The sequence below is a fragment of the Sus scrofa genome, chromosome 11 (assembly GCF_000003025.6).
Source record: "Sus scrofa isolate TJ Tabasco breed Duroc chromosome 11, Sscrofa11.1, whole genome shotgun sequence".
Taxonomy (NCBI): domain Eukaryota; kingdom Metazoa; phylum Chordata; class Mammalia; order Artiodactyla; family Suidae; genus Sus; species Sus scrofa.
The window spans coordinates 1,006,475-1,022,607 of NC_010453.5; the positions used below are offsets into that span (position 1 = coordinate 1,006,475).

A 16,133-nucleotide genomic window follows, 5' to 3' on the forward strand; every position below is an offset into this window, starting at 1 on the left:
ACGTGTCCCAGGGAGGCCCGACGCCCACACGGGACACTCAGCCTCCCCCCGGGCCGAGCGTGCCGTCTCCTCAAGCGAGACTCTGCGTGTTAGGCCACGTGCTCCATCTCAAAAGGCTGAAAGTATGGCACGTCTTTCTCCATCACAGTGGACTGCAGCTAGAAATCAGCCACAGGAGGAAAACCGGAAAAGTCACAGATCGGTGGAAATTAAACAGCCCCCCTTCACCAGTGGGTCGAAGACGAAATCACGAGGGAAGTTAGAAAGTATCGTTCGCTGAATGAAAATGAGGAACAACATACGAAGACCTGGAGGAGACCCGGCAGACGCGACGCCACGGCGACCGTTTGCCCATCTCACATGGAGCGTCTGAACCCTGCAGGGAATTAGAAATGGTGCAGCACACTGAAGCCACAACCTGCAGAAGGAAGGAAGTTGGGCTGGAGCAGAGAGTTAGAATAGAGAATAGCGAAATAGAGGACATCGAGGAAACCAAAAGTTGTTTTTTTGGGAAAAATCAGTCTTTAGCTAAACTGATGTTTTTAAAAAGAGTGAGAGAGAGAAGATGTAACGATTAGTGAAATAGAAATCCAAGGCATTCTCGTGGTGGCTCAGCAGTAACGAAACCGACTAGTACCTGTGAGGACAGGGGTTCGTTCCCGGGCCTCGCTCAGAGGGTTAAGGATCCGGCGTTGCCCGTGAGCTGTGGTGGAGGTCAGCAGCTGTAGCTCTGATTCAACGCCTATGCCTCAGGTGCAGCCCTAAAAAGCAGAAAACAAAGTTAAAAAGCAGCTGAGACATAACAGATATGAGATATATAACTTTATAAAACTGACCATCATGGATTATTTTTGTTTCATCTCTAATTTCATGTAACTTTTTTCTTTTTAGACCTACACAAGTGAAATGGCAGCTGATGGTAGCTAGTTGTTTTAGAAGAAGTGGTAAGTGCTTTCATTTTACTCATTTTGATAGAGATTGCTTCTTTCTGTCTTTTAGGCAACTATGCGATACATGTGTCACAGTTGTATATGTGTTTATTAAGATTGGCCTTTGCTGAGCAGGTATATCTGAAGCCTTACGTGAAGGATGCAGTGGTTCCTGCATGCAGGTCTTCATACAACCCCATCGTCCCTGTTACGGTCTTCGTCGCTTCCCTGGATTTCCCGTCGTGGCGCAGCGGTTAATGAATCCGACCAGGAACCATGAGGTTGCGGGTTCTCCGATCCCTGGCCTCGCTCAGTGGGTTAAGGATCCGGTGTTGCCATGAGCTGTGGTGTAGGTTGCAGATGCGCCTCGGATCCCGCGTTGCTGTGGCTCTGGCGCAGGCTGGTGGCTACAGCTCCCATTCAACCCCTAGCCTAGGAACCTCCCACAGGCCGCGGGAGCGGCCCTAGAAAAGGCAAAAAGACAAAAAAAAAAAGCCTTCATCGCTTCCCGGAGTTAACACGGAATCCTTTCCGCAAATTGGCCCCCGAGCGTCGGCCTTCTGTCCGCGTTAATTCACACGCTCGCTTCTGGCCGCCTGATTGTAAAAAGCTCTTCGGAGCCTTGCTCCCACCCAAGCCGCCCCAGGCGAGCCCAGAACCGGCCGATGGTCCCCACCGCTTGTCACTGGTCATCAGCGGCTACTGCCCTGACTCCATCCTGCGCGGCAGGATCCACGCCTGGCCGGCTTTGGACTGGGGGGGAGTGAACGATGGTGTGTGGGGGGGGAGTGCTGAGCGTCTGTCGATGGTTGGGGGGGGGGGGAGTGCTGAGCGTCTGTAGATGGTGGGGGGGTGCTGAGCGTCTGTAGATGGTGGGGGGGTGCTGAGCGTCTGTAGATGGTGGGGGGTGCTGAGCGTCTGTAGATGGTGGGGGGGAGTGCTGAGTGTCTGTAGATGGTGCGGGGCGGGGGGGGAGTGCCGAGCATCTGTAGTGGGGGGGGAGTGCCGAGCGTCTGTAGATGGTGGGGGGGGTGCTGAGTGTCTGTAGATGGTGGGGGGGTGCTGAGCGTCTGTAGATGGTGGGGGGGTGCTGAGTGTCTGTAGATGGTGTGGGGGGGGGAGTGCTGAGTGTCTGTAGATGGTGTGGGGGGGGAGTGCCGAGCGTCTGTAGATGGTGGGGGGGGGTGCCGAGCGTCTGTAGATGGTGGGGGGGGGGTGCCGAACGTCTGTAGATGGTGTGGGGGGGGAGTGCTGAGCATCTGTAGATGGTGGGGGGGAGTGCCGAGCATCTGTAGATGGTGGGGGGGGGGTGCTGAGCGTCTGTCGAGCGCTGGCCGCCGCGTTGGATGTCGTCCCCGGACGCAGCGGACTCGCCAGGGGAAGTCCTCGAGCGGGGAGGCCCAGACGCATGTGCCGGCTGGTTTCCACCCGGTCCCCTGTCCCTGTCCCTGGGAGCCGGGCAGGGTGGCGGCAGAACACATGCCCTGTGGCCCCAGACCGCCCGCCTGATGCCCGTCCCTGGTGGTCCCGTACTTCCTGCTGGCGCCCCAGCCTCGCTGCCCCGCCCGCCTCGTCCCCGTCAACCTGGGCTCAGGGGCCTCGTTCATTGAGCGTCAGCCCCGGGGTCCTGAGTGCAGGCTGGGGGGACACGGGCGCCCCCGGGGCGTGCTGGGCACCCCGACTCCACCACGTAGTTCCCACCACGACTCTGAGGTCGGCAGACCTCTGTACGGTGAGGCCCAGACAGAGTGCTCACTCCGGGGATTGTAGCAAAGATTCTCATCCATTCCTGTTTCCTGTTTGCTGCCTTGTGAAACCGAATTACTTTATTACTAAACAAAAGCCTTCCTATAAACTCTTTTTTTTTTTTTTTTGCTTTTTAGGGCCGCACCCAAGGCACATGGAGGTTCCCAGGCTAATCAGTGCTATAGCTGCCAGCCTACAGCACAGCCACAGCAATGTGGGATCCAAGCTGCGTCTACACCACAGCTCACAGCAAAGCCAGATGCTATAACCCACTGAGCGAGGCCAGCGATGGAACCTGCATCGTCATGGATACCAGTTGGATTTGTTTCCTCTTCGCCACCACGGGAACGCCTTCTGTAAACTTTTTAATGCTTCAGAATAAAAACTGCAGAAACAAGTTATTTTTCATCTTTGCCAAGTGAATGACCTTGGAATGGAAATTTGTCTGTCACTGAAATTATTTGAAGAAGTAGAACTGCGTTCCAACCATCACTTCTGCTCTACCTCTTTTTCAAATTTATTTTACCAGTATTTTTTTCCAGAAGTTATATTAATCCTTATGGCAAATGTGAAAATCTTCCTACTAAACCAATGAAATGATGCCAGCATGTTGAATTTAATATTTTACTTAATCCTAGTGATTTCTATAATCCGCTAATATGTTTGTTGTCTCTTCTGTGCTTATAGGTAACTACCAAAAAGCATTAGATACTTACAAAGATATTCACAGAATGTTTCCGGAAAATGCTGAATGTAAGTGAGGTTGCATTTTGTAACTTTTAAGGTGTAAGTTCTCACGGTTTATGTCCTATTGTGTAGTAATTATTTTTGCTTTAGTAATTGCATAGCACACACAGATACCAACCTATAATTTATGGCACACACATGTTTAAATATGTGGTTATAGGTTTAGAAAATTCGATCACGCAAGTACGTATTGTTATAAAATTTAATTGTTGGTGGTAAACAGATCTGCATTTCAAAGAATGTAGATATTTATGAAATTTTAAGAATAAATTTTGTTTATGGATTATTTTCAAGTTCATGGTCTATGGTGTTTAATAGAAAAGGCATTTTTAGGTATTCATTTAGTGTGCAACCTTTTTTTTTTTATTTTATTTTTTTTTGTCTTTTTTGCCATTTCTTGGGCCGCTCTCGCGGCGTATGGAGGTTCCCAGGCTAGGGGTTGAATCGGAGCTGTAGCCACCGGCCTACGCCAGAGCCACAGCAACGCGGGATCCGAGCCGCGTCTGCAACCTACACCACAGCTCACGGCAACGCCGGATCGTTAACCCACTGAGCAAGGGCAGGGACCGAACCCGCAACCTCATGGTTCCTAGTCGGATTCGTTAACCACTGCTCCACGACGGGAACTCCAGTGTGCAACCTTTTGAGGTTGAAAAAATACCTTTAGAATTTATGATGATAGAACCCTAATAATCTTGCGGATACTCATAGCAAATTAATTTTTGTTACGTTAATTTTATTTTATTGTATTGCCACGCCCATAGCATGTGAAAGTTCCCAGGCTAGGGATTGAACTCTCACCATAGCCACAACCCAAGGCACTGCAGTGACAACACTGGATCCTAAACCCGCTGTGCTACAAGACAACCCCTACATTAATTTTAAAACATTAAATGTTACCTCTTTCCCTTTCGTGAAGGCTTTGTAGAAAATATTCATTTCTGGAGCTCCCTGGTGGCTCAGCAGGTTAAGGATTTGGCCTTGTCCCTGCTGTGGTGTGGGTTTGATCCCTAGCTCCCGAACTTTCGCATACCATGGATGAGGCCAAAAAAAGACATAAAAAAAGAGAAAATATTCATTCCTTCTCAATCTTATTGCGCAGTGGGTTTGATGCAACTTCAAGTAATGATGCAAAGTATTCTAGCAGCAGGATCAGGACCCAGAGAAACTGAGTAACCGTGTTCGTAGACCTCCTAGTCCCGCTGGACAGTATTTGGCCCTGAGTAGCCTGTGGCTGAAGGAAAGAGAGATAGAGTTGGTTGTATGGTCTCTGCTGTTTATGAGGAAATAAAAAGCAGTTCCTTGGGAGTAAGAAAGTTCCTTCAACTCTTAGACAGTCGTGTTGAGACACAGAGGGGGGTGGATAAGGTTCCTGGAGAAGGTAGCTCCCTGCTTCCGTCACATCCCTGCAGCGCGTAAAGTGAGACTCAAAAGACCGTTTAAATGTTCCCTTCGCCATCACGCAAAAGACGGCCTTTCACAGCAGGGAAGCAGATCTCTTCTGAGCCCGTCTCATGGCACGTTCCTTGCTACGTGTTCCTTCATAATACTTCTCTCCGTTTGGCTCTTGTGAGCGCTCTCGAGCAGGGAGCTCAGAATCACGGCCTTGGCTGCCAGCCCAGAAGCGCAGAGTTGTGTGCTACTGGCCGGACGTGGGTTCAGCAGCTCGGAGCAGCCCCCCAGTGCCAGGCCGAAAGCACGTGGGAGTTGCTCGTGAAACTTGTTAAAAGCGCGCATCTCTAGCCCAGCCTAGGGAGGTTCTGGTTCAGGTTTGTACTGGACCTAGATTCCTGATTTTCCTGTTTTTCTTTCTTTCTCTCGCTCTCTCCCTTTCTTTTTTGTCTCTTTAGGGCTGCACCTGCGGCATATGGAAGCTCCCAGGCTAGGGGTCAATTGGAGCTGTAGCTGCCGGCCTGCACCACAGCAGAGCAGGATCTGAGCTACGTGTGTGACCTACATTGCAGCTCACGGCAACAGTGGATCTTTTTTTTTTTTTTTTTTTTGTCTTTTGTCTTTTGTCTTTTTAGGGCTGCGCCCGTGGCATATGGAGGTTCCCAGGCTAGGGGTCTAATCGGAGCTGCAGCTGCCAGCCCACACCACAGCCACAGCAATGCCAGATCCGAGCTGCATCTTTGACCTACACCACAGCTCATGGCAACAACGTATCCTTAACCCACTGAATGAGGCCAGGGATCGAACCCACACCCTCATGGTTCCTAGTTGGATTCGTTTCCTCTGCGCCACGACGGGAAATGCAACACTGGATCCTTAAACCACTGAGCAAGGCCAGGGATCGAACCTGCATCCTCACAGATACTAGCTGGGTTTGTTACCACTGCGACAGGGCAGGAGCTCCCCTATTTCTTTTTTTACCCACTTTTTGTGTGATTCTTAACGTCGGTCATACTCGGGAACTGACGCTTTAGAGATTGAACGGGAGCAAACAGTAGTATCTTCTGGGAATGGAAGCCCAGCAGCCTGCCAGGCCGTTTCTCAGCTTCTCCGCCACAGATATTTAGGGCTGGAGGATTCTGTGTTATGGCGCATCCAGTGGATTCCGGGACGTTTTAGCAACTTCCCTGGCCTCCACGCACGGTTCCAGGGGCACTTCCACCTCCTGCTATGATCTTATGACCTTGCCAGATGTCCCTGGGGACCGTTGCCAGTTGAGAAGGACCGAGGTGGCCCCAGCACCCCCACCCTGGACAGCAAAGGGAGTATCTTCAGCCAGGGCACACGTCTCCAAGGAGAGCTTACGGTCACTCTGCAAGCTGTGTGATTGTCGCTGCCGTTGAAGAAGTCCGACACGCTTTGGCCAGCCTGATTTTCAAAGCACGTGTAATCCGCAGTGTCCCGTAACAGTGGCCAGTGCAGACGCCCTTGCCTCCCCGTACGGTCTCGTTTTGAGCAGAGTGTTTTTTGAGAACACAACAGGGTGATGTAGTCTTAAAATATATTCTGCAGTTATATCAAAAATGGGCCTGCTCTGCGTGTGGAGTTGCAGATGACATGCTAAGTTTCACAGAACATCTACCCAAACCAGCGGCTTTAATTTTCCATTAAATATCCCTAAGCTACTCTTTCGAAGGCTAGGGAGGTAAGAGAAATAAATAGTTAAACTATTTATAGACAATATAAATTACCTTCTTAATGCGAATTATTCAGATCCGTTACCCACGGGTAATTTACATAGTAGAAATGTGCAACATTTTCAATTATTTTAGCACCGTCACTTCTGAAGACATTACTGGGCATGAAGTAGTCACTTATTTCCACATTCTTCTGGGCGGCCGCAGTGCTGGGCCACAGCACTGTTCTAGGCCTGTGGATGTGGCAAAAAACCATACAGACGACAATTCTGGCCTATGGAGCTTGGATGTTTGTGGGAAGATAAAGGCCGTAAAGAAATCGGAGTCCCCAGCGCTGTGAGGGCGGGGCCAGCCGGGCGGGGGCCTCACCGGGGCGGGTGGGGCAGTGCCTTGCACCCTCCTCCGGGGAGGCCGGGAACGCGGGGGCAGCTGCTCTTCCGAAGGGGCGAAGGCTGTTCGCGCCCATCAGCTCGCCCTCTGGACGCCACGTGGAGGCGCTTTCCTCGAGGTGTTCTTTTGTGGTTTTTCAGGTCTACGCTTCTTGGTCCGTCTCTGCACTGATATTGGCCTGAAAGAAGTTCAAGAATATGCAGCAAAACTCAAGAGACTGGAAAAAATGAAAGAAATACGGGAACAGGTATCTCCTGGGAGCCGCAAACTGCTGTCTGGTAGTTTTCGGCGTGTCCGCCTCCCGTGGCTCAGCTGAGGGGCGCTGGGGCTCCTCTCAGCCACATGCCCTGGAAGTTACGCTTCTGCTCCGGCGTGAAGGGAAGAGGGACTCACCTCTAGTTTCAGGATCACGTTCTGTCAAAAACTAGTTCCTCCTAGGAGAGAGTGCAGTGGACTCGGTGTGGGCGTTAGCGGATAGCTGCTCACAGGCTCCAGCTGTAATTCCCAGCGCGCAGGCCCCGCAGGTCAGGTGGCAGACGCAGCCGCAGTCGGGGAGCCCTTGTCCGTGGAAGCTGGAGGCCGTCGCTGGCCTGTAGAGCTGCTCGGCCCCGCGGGAGGCGCGGCCCTGAGAACAGCATCGACGGCAGAGGCTTTTCGGTGTGTTCATGTTCTCCGCAGGGTTTTCACTTCTGCGAGAGAATAACCTCTCCTGTGTTTGAGCCTGGAATATTTTAAAATTTACCATGACTTTTGAGTATCTGCCTTTCATAGAAAGAAGTATATTCTCCCTTTTGCCTTTCCCCCTTTCTGGCCGCCCCCCAGCAGATAGAGTTCCCCGCCGGGGATCAGATCTGAGTCTCCGCCGCGGCCAGGGCCGGATCCTTAACCCACTGTGTAGGGCCCGTGTCCCAGTGCTCCAGAGACACCACCCACCCTGTTGTGCCACAGCAGGAACTCCAAGAAAATATGTTCTGTGAGCTTAAATCTTTTCAACAATTTCATTACTTGGAGTTCCTGCTGTGTCACAGTGGGTTAAGAATCTGACTGCAGTGGCTCCGGTGCTAGGTGAGCCTTAGGTTCCATTCCCCGGCCTGGTGGGTTAAAGGATTCTGCGTTCCCACGGCTGTGGTGTAAGTCACAGCTGCAGCTTGGGTTCAGCCCCTGGCCCAGGAACTTCCAAATGCGATGGGTGAGGCTGTAACAAAAAACAAACAAACAAAACGAATTTTATTACCTTGGGTAGTTAAATCCAGATTCCATGTTTGCTTTCAGAATGCGGTTATCTTGGTTTTGCTTTGAGGATGTGATCTGATTGTTTTATTCTCTTTTTAAATTATCAGTTGCAAGAGGAATGTGAACGCAGCATAGATTTCTTCCTTAAGAATCATACAGAACATCAAGTTGGTGTTCAGATACATATAATTGTTTTGTCTTTTTAGGGCCATAGCCAAGACATATGGAAGTTCTCAGGCTAGGGGGTCGAATTGGAGCCGTAGCTGTGGCCTGAGCCACAGCCACAGCAACGCCAGATCTGAGCTGCATCTGTGACCTGTGCTGCAGCTTGCTGCAAAGCCAGATCCTTGACCCACTGAGTGAGGCCAGGGGTGGAACCCACATCCTCATGGAGACTAGTCAGGTCCTTAGCCTTAACCTGCTGAGTCACAACAAGAGCTCCTGCTAGAGTGTATTTTAGAACCTGCTGTGAGACCAGTTTAATTCCACGTGCCAATTGCTGATTAAGGTAGGTAACGCTGGGGAAGTTTTATACAATTAAACTGGTACAGATGGAAGTTCAAATGATCTTCGTTATCGTCATAATTACTATGACGTTCATTTCGTTAAGAAGAATCAAAACGCATATTCAAACCGCGGCTCGCTTTGGCGCCCGCAGGCAGCTGCGTGAAGGTACTCGTGTGGCCCGTGACGCGAGTGCACGTGCCGAGGCCCTCAGGGTAGGCTCTGCAGTGTGCCGCCTGCCCCGAATCAGCGCCCACAGCTTCCGGCCTGCTGAGCAGGCCCCCCCACCCCGACAGCGGGCCGAGCAGCCGTCCAGTTCCCCACCTCACCAGCGAGCCTAACTCAGGCCTTTTGTTTTCTTCTTTGACCGGGGCTGTAGCTTGTGGAAGTTCCTGGCCCAGGGACTGAACCCGAGCCACAGCAGCCACCCGAGGTGCTGCAGTGACAACACCAGATCCTTAAGCCGCTGTGCCACAGTGGCAGCTCCTCACAGTGCCTTTTGCTCCAGTTGCTGAGCCCACGTGCCTTTCCCTTGTTGAATCTAGTCCCCCTCTCTTCTGATTCTTTATGACAATCTCATGAAGACATAGCTTTTAAAACTTCTTTTTTGTTTGTTTGTTTTTAGGGTTGCACTCGCAGCATGTGGAGGTTCCCAGGCTAGGGGTCGAATTGGAGCTACGGCTGCCAGCCTACACCACAGCCACAGCATCACGGGATCCAAGCCGCATCTCCGACCTACACCACAGCTCACAGCAACGCTGGATCCTTAACCCACTGATCGAGCACAGGGCCCGAACCCACAACCTCATGGTTACCAGTCGGGTTCATTTCCGCTATGCCACAATGGAAACTCCAGCATTTTTTATTTTTGTCATTTTATGGCTGTAGCTGCAACATATGGAAGTTCCCCCGCCAGGTATTAAATCCGAGCTGCACCTGTGCCTACGCAGGTTATAAGGCACTATTTTTGTACAAATTCCACTTTTGTTAAAAAAAAAAAAAAGTAAAAAAAAATATGCATTGATACACATTTGTATATATTTGAAACAATGCCTGGGAAGATAAATTCCAAACTTGTAACAGTGAAATCAGCATTGTGGTTGAATGTGCCAGCCACGCAACAATGCCGATCCTTTAACCCACTCTGCCTGGCCAGGGATCAAACCTGCGCCTCCTCAGAGACCCAAGCTGCTGAAGTTGGAGTCTTTTTTTTTTTTTTTTTTTTTTTGTATTTGGATTCGTAACCCACTGTGCTTCCTTGGGAATTCCAATGCATAGCTGTAAAATTTTGACTGTGAAGGAAAAACGCAAAATTTTTAAGTGTACATCTGCAAGCTGCAAGAAGCTGCAGGAACGTCTTGCACATTTTATACATTATTGCACTTACGAAGTTCAACAGCAGTGTGGAGGTAGCAGAGGTAAGACGAATCCCTGGTGCGCAGCTGCTGGTGATCTGGGCCTTGACAGCCTCCTCCGGGATGGGATTCCCAGGATGCCCTGTGGTAAAGGCTGGAGTCAGGCCTGCCTGCAGCGCCTGTGTTCGTTCCTGGGCTCAGGAAGCACCTGATGGGATGAGCTGCGCCAGGAGCTCGGAACCTGGCGGGAAATAAAATGAACGCAGGTCCTGGCTGCATGGCGCAGAGACGCACACTGTGTGCTGGAGGCAAGAAGGGCGGTGAGACTGGAGGGGCCAGGGGTTCCTGGACAGGCAGGGCTGGGCGCTGGGTCCGGCGTGGAGACGGGAAGGTAAGCAGAGGTCTGTGGGCAGGAAGGCGTGGCCGCGGGTGCCTGGGCTCAAAGAAATGTCTTAAGTTCTGTTACCTCTTGAATGTGAAGTCAGAGCCAAGCTTCCTAAGGATCCTTACCTAGGTACCCACTGCTCCTTGTTCTAAGACAGCTCTACTTGTGAACGAGTAAAAGCCCAGTACGGGACACAGACCCGGGCTTTCTGCCTCCGGGACCACCAGTCAGCCCTGGACCGCTTTCTCCTCAGCTGCGAGACGAGGGCCTCGGTCCAGGTTGGCCTTTGCTGCCTGTCTGTGGTGGGGCCGGGGTTGTCCCAGCCTGTCGCCAATGTTGCTGGAAAGCGATCGTGTCCACGGATGTCAGAGACGCCACCCTGCTGGGAGAGCTTGTAGCCCTCGCCCGCGTCCTGTGGTCACGCTGCCGGGGCAGGTGACAGGGTGACAGGGTGGGGCAGGCGACAGGGTGACAGGGTGGGGCAGCACGGGCCCCGACTCCAGGCGTGAGGACGCAGCAGCTCCGGGCAGCCCCGACCGTGCGGTGGCAGCAGGGCTGTGCGCCCTCCGCCCAGTCAGGGAGACCCCTGGACCTTGGTCGTTGCTCCCATCTGCTTTGCTGCTCGTGTAGCTTCTCTCGTTTTTCCTGCCCCAAACAGGAGTGGCATCTTTTTTTTTTCATATTATTGAAAAAAGAAATATTAGTCTAAAAATTCACATAGACTACTCTTCTAAAGTTTTATTTTTTGTAATATTTTAATTCAAATAAAATGTATGAAGAAAAATTCAAGATTATTCAGCCACGATGTTGAGATCACTATTAGAAGTTTGAAATTTATCTTCCCATGAGATAAATTGTTACATTGTTACAAACATATACAAATGGATACCAATACATTTTTTTTAACTTTTTTTTTTTTTTTTTTTTTAAGCAAAAGTGGGATTTTTACAAAAATTGTGCCTTGGAGTTCCCGTTGTGGCTCAGTGGTTAACGAATCCGACTAGGAACCATGAGGTTGCAGATTTGATCCCTGGCCTCGCTCAGTGGGTTAAGGATCCGGCAGTGCCGTGAGCTGTGGTGGAGGTCAAAGACGCGGCTCGGATCCCGCGTGGCTGTGGCTCTGGCGTAGGCCGGTGACTTCAGCTCTGATTAGACCCCTAGCCTGGGAACCTCCATATGCCATAGTGCGGCCCTCAAAAGACCAAAAAAAAAAAAAAAGTGCCTTATAACCTGCGTTTCCCCCTCCTTAGCAAAAGAACGTGGACAGCTCCCATGTCGGCAGCACAGCACTGTCGCTTTGGTCCTGTTTCCCTCTGGTGTCTGTGTCTGTGCTGAGTCCCCAGCTGGCCCGTCCCCCTGCTGTCCCCCTCACACCAGGCCTAATGCGTCGGGCGCCTGTGAACGGCATGAGGTGTCGGGACTCAGAAAGTGGCCGAGCTTCTCCTGGGCCCTGGCCGAGAACGTAATGTGACACTTTCCCTCGTGGACTAACTGTGCTGCTGACCCCAGCATTGTCCCCAGATGGGCCTCTGTCCCCCGGGGCCTGCGGTCTGCCTCCACTGTGCTCTTTGCACTGGCCCCTCCAAATAAGCTTTTATTGCTCTTTGTTTGTTTGCTTGTCTTTTTCTTTTGTCTTTTTTTTTAAGGAGCCACCTGTGGCATATGGCTTCTGTGTGGCCCTAAAAAAAGCAAAAAAAAAAAAAAGTAGACCATTGACAGATCCTAGGTGTTTTGTGAGATTTAATAGCGCCTTTATTGTAGATGCTGAATTTTAAGTTCTCAGGGACGCACAGTCACGTGCATTGGAAAAGTCAAGGCTTCGTTGTGTTTGACCTGGGAGGAGTCTCACCCTGTCTTCAGGTGTACCTGTGTACAGCCCGAGCTTTCTCACCTGTCTTCTCGCTCTAGCGCGTCAGGTCCGGCAGGGACGGCAGCCGAAGGGACGGGAGCGCTGGCAGTGGTGAGTGTCCCACCCCCGGGGGCCCGGGCTCGCCCGGCTCCTACAAACACCATGAAGTGGTCCCAAAGCATCCTGCGTGCTGGTTTTATATCCAGGGAATCCTCGCCCGTGCGAATTAATTTTGTGAGCGTCAGCCTGCTGTGTAAATGTGTGTTTGCAGATGTGGGTGGATGTTGGTGTGTAAGAATATCCAGCAACCACACCTGTTTCTGCTGATGGATTAGTGGACAAGTCGCACAGGTGTCCGGACGTGGGAGACTCACCTCGTCAGGAGATGCCGGGGGCGGGGTCGTACCCAAAGCCGACAGTCCTGGGCTTTACGCCTTCAGGCCGGAGGCAGTGTCTGTCCTGTCCCAGCCGTGCACATGATGTCGCTCTGAGTGACCCCTGAGCCCTCGACTCTGGCTGCTTGTGACATCGTCACCTGAGGCGCACGTTGAGTTTCCTCACTCCCATCAGCACGGCCGACCTCCTCGCTCTCCGTCGACCTGTAGAGGTGATAGTTAGGGAAGCAGATGCTGGAGTGGCGTCTGTGTCACGTGCACACTCAGCCTGCCCTGCGCACAGGCCCAGCTTCATTCTGTGGTGTCTGTCTGTGGTCCAGGAGTCACGCCTCAGCTCAGAGTGACCCTCGGGTCCCAGAGGCCCTTCTCTCGTTGGGTCATTTACTGGATGCACCCTGGGCACCAGGGACGTGGGGACGGACGAGGCTGTCCTCGCCCTCAAGGACGGGCCCTGCTCTGCTGAGCGCTGCCGAGAGGGTGGGGCAAGGACAGAGAGAGTCTTGGAGGGTGGCGCTCTACTGGGCCAGGTGCGCCGGAGTGCTGCAGCCACGGGGCACCCAGCCCAGTCGGACACCGAGGTTCTGCTCCAGCGGAACCACAGTCCTGGCCTGTCCCTGGGTCCCCAGGGCTGTCACCCAGGGGAGTTGGGAGCCGCAGCCCAGCCCCATCCCCACCGCGAGCTCGTGGCGACTCCAGGGCCCGAGTCCGCTCTGCGCCAGCCCTTCTCCAGAGACAGCGGACCAGGCCCCCAGCCCTTGACCCAGCGCCACGGGGCTGCGTGTGAGGTGGATTTTCAGCATGTTGACCGCTTAGGAAGGTGTGTGCCAGGTGCGTTAGCCACAAACCACGTGACCGACACCCCCGGGCGCCCCTCAGAGTCACATAGTGTCTCGTGACTTCAGCAGAGCGTAGGAGTCACACTGAGTGTAGGCATTGGCCCAGACCAGCTGGAGGTCAGGTCAGCTTCTCCTGGGCGAGGGGCTTTCGTCGGGCTGCCTGGAACTGGGCGCAGGGCTCTCTGGAGGCCGCCTGGTCGCACGGGGCCGGCAGTGTCCTCGGCGGCAGGTGGCCAAGGGTGGGCCGCGCACTCGCCGGGGCAGCTGCTGTCCCCGTAGGGGTCCCTTCGCTGAGACGCCAGGACCGACTCCCCGCCCTCACAGGGTCCTGCGCTCCCTCTACAGACCTTCAGTTCCGAGGAGTGACTGGCCGGCTCCTCCCAGGCCCCGTGGGTCCGCAGAGCCTCCGGGCAGCTGCTGAGGACCAGAGGCCCCTCCTCACGGGCCAGCTCCCAGCCGCCTGGCGCACAGCCAGTGGACAGTGTCCAGGGCCCACCCCCAGAAGGGGGCCCCAGGTGCACCTCAGGTCCCGCCCAGGGAGAGTGGTGGAGGCCTGTCAAGCCGACGGTAGAGGCTGTTTGTCTGCTGCAGACCCTGCCGGCCGGTCCCCAGGCCACTGCGCCTCTCTGCTGACGCTGCCTTTGTTCCCGGACCCCTGGCCGTCACATCCCGCACGCCCGTGTCCTCCCGCTGCCCCTCGCTGGCCCTGTGGTGCCTGCTGCCGGCCCCCCACTCCAGCCCCCAGGCCGCCCGGGTCTAAGCCTGCGCATGTGTGGGTGCCGCCTGGCTCTCCCTCCTGTGCCTCCTGGGCCCCCCAGCACCTGGGCCACCGTGGACACAGCCCCACCCTCAGCAGCGTCCCCTCTGCACGCTGCCCACTGCAGCCCCCGCGGGAGGTCACCAGGCAGCCATGGTGCCCACGGAGGGACCCTCGGCACCCACCTCCCCCCGGACACCCAGCTGTGCCCCCTCACGTCTCCCTGCACGTGCCCGCTGTCTGCGTCAGCCCCACGGCTCACACGGGAGCGGGACCATTTTCTCTGCGGGTCCTGCGAGGCCAGCCCTGAGCTGGCTTCGGCACAATCGGTTGAGGTAAGCGAAGGGCCGACAGCTGGGTTCGTGAAGTGTGGCCTGCGAGAGAGGACCGAAGGGGACATGTGACCAGAATTATTGTCACCGAACGTGTGCTCTCTTCTATAAACGTATTACGGTGCACGTAAGAGAGCTGTTTCGGAAATGCTTGAGGGCCCGTGAATATCATTCCTTTTTGTGGGTCAGACTGGCCTCCCTGCAGCTGTGTCTCCCCTGTTACTCTGTGTTATAAACCCAGCGCCCTTCCTCCTGGGTCCTCAGACCTTAGGGTGTCAGAACCACCGCGGCAGCTTGTTAGGACAGACTGACTCCAACTCGGCGCCACTCTGCGCGGGGCCAGGACTTGCCGCTGCTGGTCTGGGTCCTCTCTTGGGGCCACTGCTGTATTTTAAAGGAGATGTGACCTCTGTACCACTGCTGCCAAACCCAGGTGCCCACGTGTGACAGTCTGGGGGTCACCCAGCCTCCAGGGCCTCTGGCCGGGAGGTGGCCTGTCAAGAGGGGCCTCTGGTCCTCAGGCAGCCCCGCCAGCTGCCCGGAGGCTCTGTGGACCCGTCACCCCCAGTGTGTTCCCCGGGAGGTGGTGTGAGGAAGGCCTGGGGGCTCCGGTGACCCCGTGCATGGGCGCTGGGCACATGGTGCGTCATTGTCGTTGCTGGAGAAGCCAAAGCGTTTCGTGTAGAAACCGTCCATTCCAGGATTTTCAGTACTGGAGTTTGTTTTTACAAAGTTAACTTAGAAAGAAATGAACCTGTTTCAACTGCTTGCAGGAAAAATGCATGACTCTTTTATTTCTTCTTTGGCAGCACCCGCTGCATATGGAAGTTCCCAGGCCAGGGATTCAACCCCAGCTGCTCTGCGACCTACACCACAGCTGCGGCCACGCCAGTCCTTAACCCACGGAGCCACAGAAGTCCTTAAATTGTTTCTCGTTTACTCTGTGTGAGACCTAAATGGTTTGCTGCCATTTATTACGTTTTGTGTGGACTTCTCTTGGGCACTGTTTTCATTTCGTATTTGGACGCTGTGTCCCTTCTGAAGTTTTGAATTGGGCCAAAATCCACACTCCTGTGTAGGGCACACCCGACCCTCTTCCTTCCTGTGCCACGAGCTCAGCTCCTCACCTGCCGGCCCTGCACAGCCCGCCTCCTGTCCCCGCAGCTGGGCTGCTCCTTGCGAGGTCGTGGTGGCCGCAGGGCCTCAGCACACCTGCCGAGCGGGCGCCACCACTGCTCCCAGATTTCAGGGGCCAAGAGTGACGTCCCAGAAACGGGCCGTCCGTCGGATGAGGTAAGCAGCTTTGCGATGCAGGGCGGCCCTTCGGCTCCCCCAGCGTGTCTGTTTGGGTTTCCAGACAGCGGCCAGAACTGCAGCAAGAGCGAGCGGCTCCGCGCCCAGCTCCGCGCTCTGCCCGGGACGGACGCGCCTTACGAGAGCAGCTGCAGCAGGGAGCCAGGCAAGTGCGCCGGGGGTCTTGGCATGGGATTTCCAGTGACCGGGGGGCGTTTCTGTTCGTTCTGGGCCGTTCAGGTTTGACGGTGAGACGGGTGGGTGCGGCGTCGGCTGGCTGGCTTTTCCGTATT

General features: G+C 54.0%; 1 protein-coding gene across 6 annotated transcripts in view; it reads left to right on the top strand.

The window, feature by feature from the left end:
* Positions 1–16,133, top strand: part of IFT88 (intraflagellar transport 88) — an 82,174-nt gene that overhangs the window by 63,031 nt on the left and 3,010 nt on the right. For 5 of the 6 annotated variants that reach the window (XR_002336593.1, XR_002336592.1, XR_002336595.1 and 2 more), the window contains 5 exons: positions 892–944; positions 3,363–3,428; positions 7,042–7,148; positions 12,287–12,338; positions 14,050–16,006. Coding sequence is in view for 1 of the 6 variants with exons in the window: in XM_021065434.1 (XP_020921093.1) it covers positions 892–944; positions 3,363–3,428; positions 7,042–7,148; positions 12,287–12,338; positions 15,905–16,006 (380 nt within the window). In the remaining 5 variants the exon portion in view is untranslated. The remainder of the gene's footprint in view (positions 1–891; positions 945–3,362; positions 3,429–7,041; positions 7,149–12,286; positions 12,339–14,049; positions 16,007–16,133) is intronic. The other variant, XM_021065434.1, reaches the window with a different exon arrangement.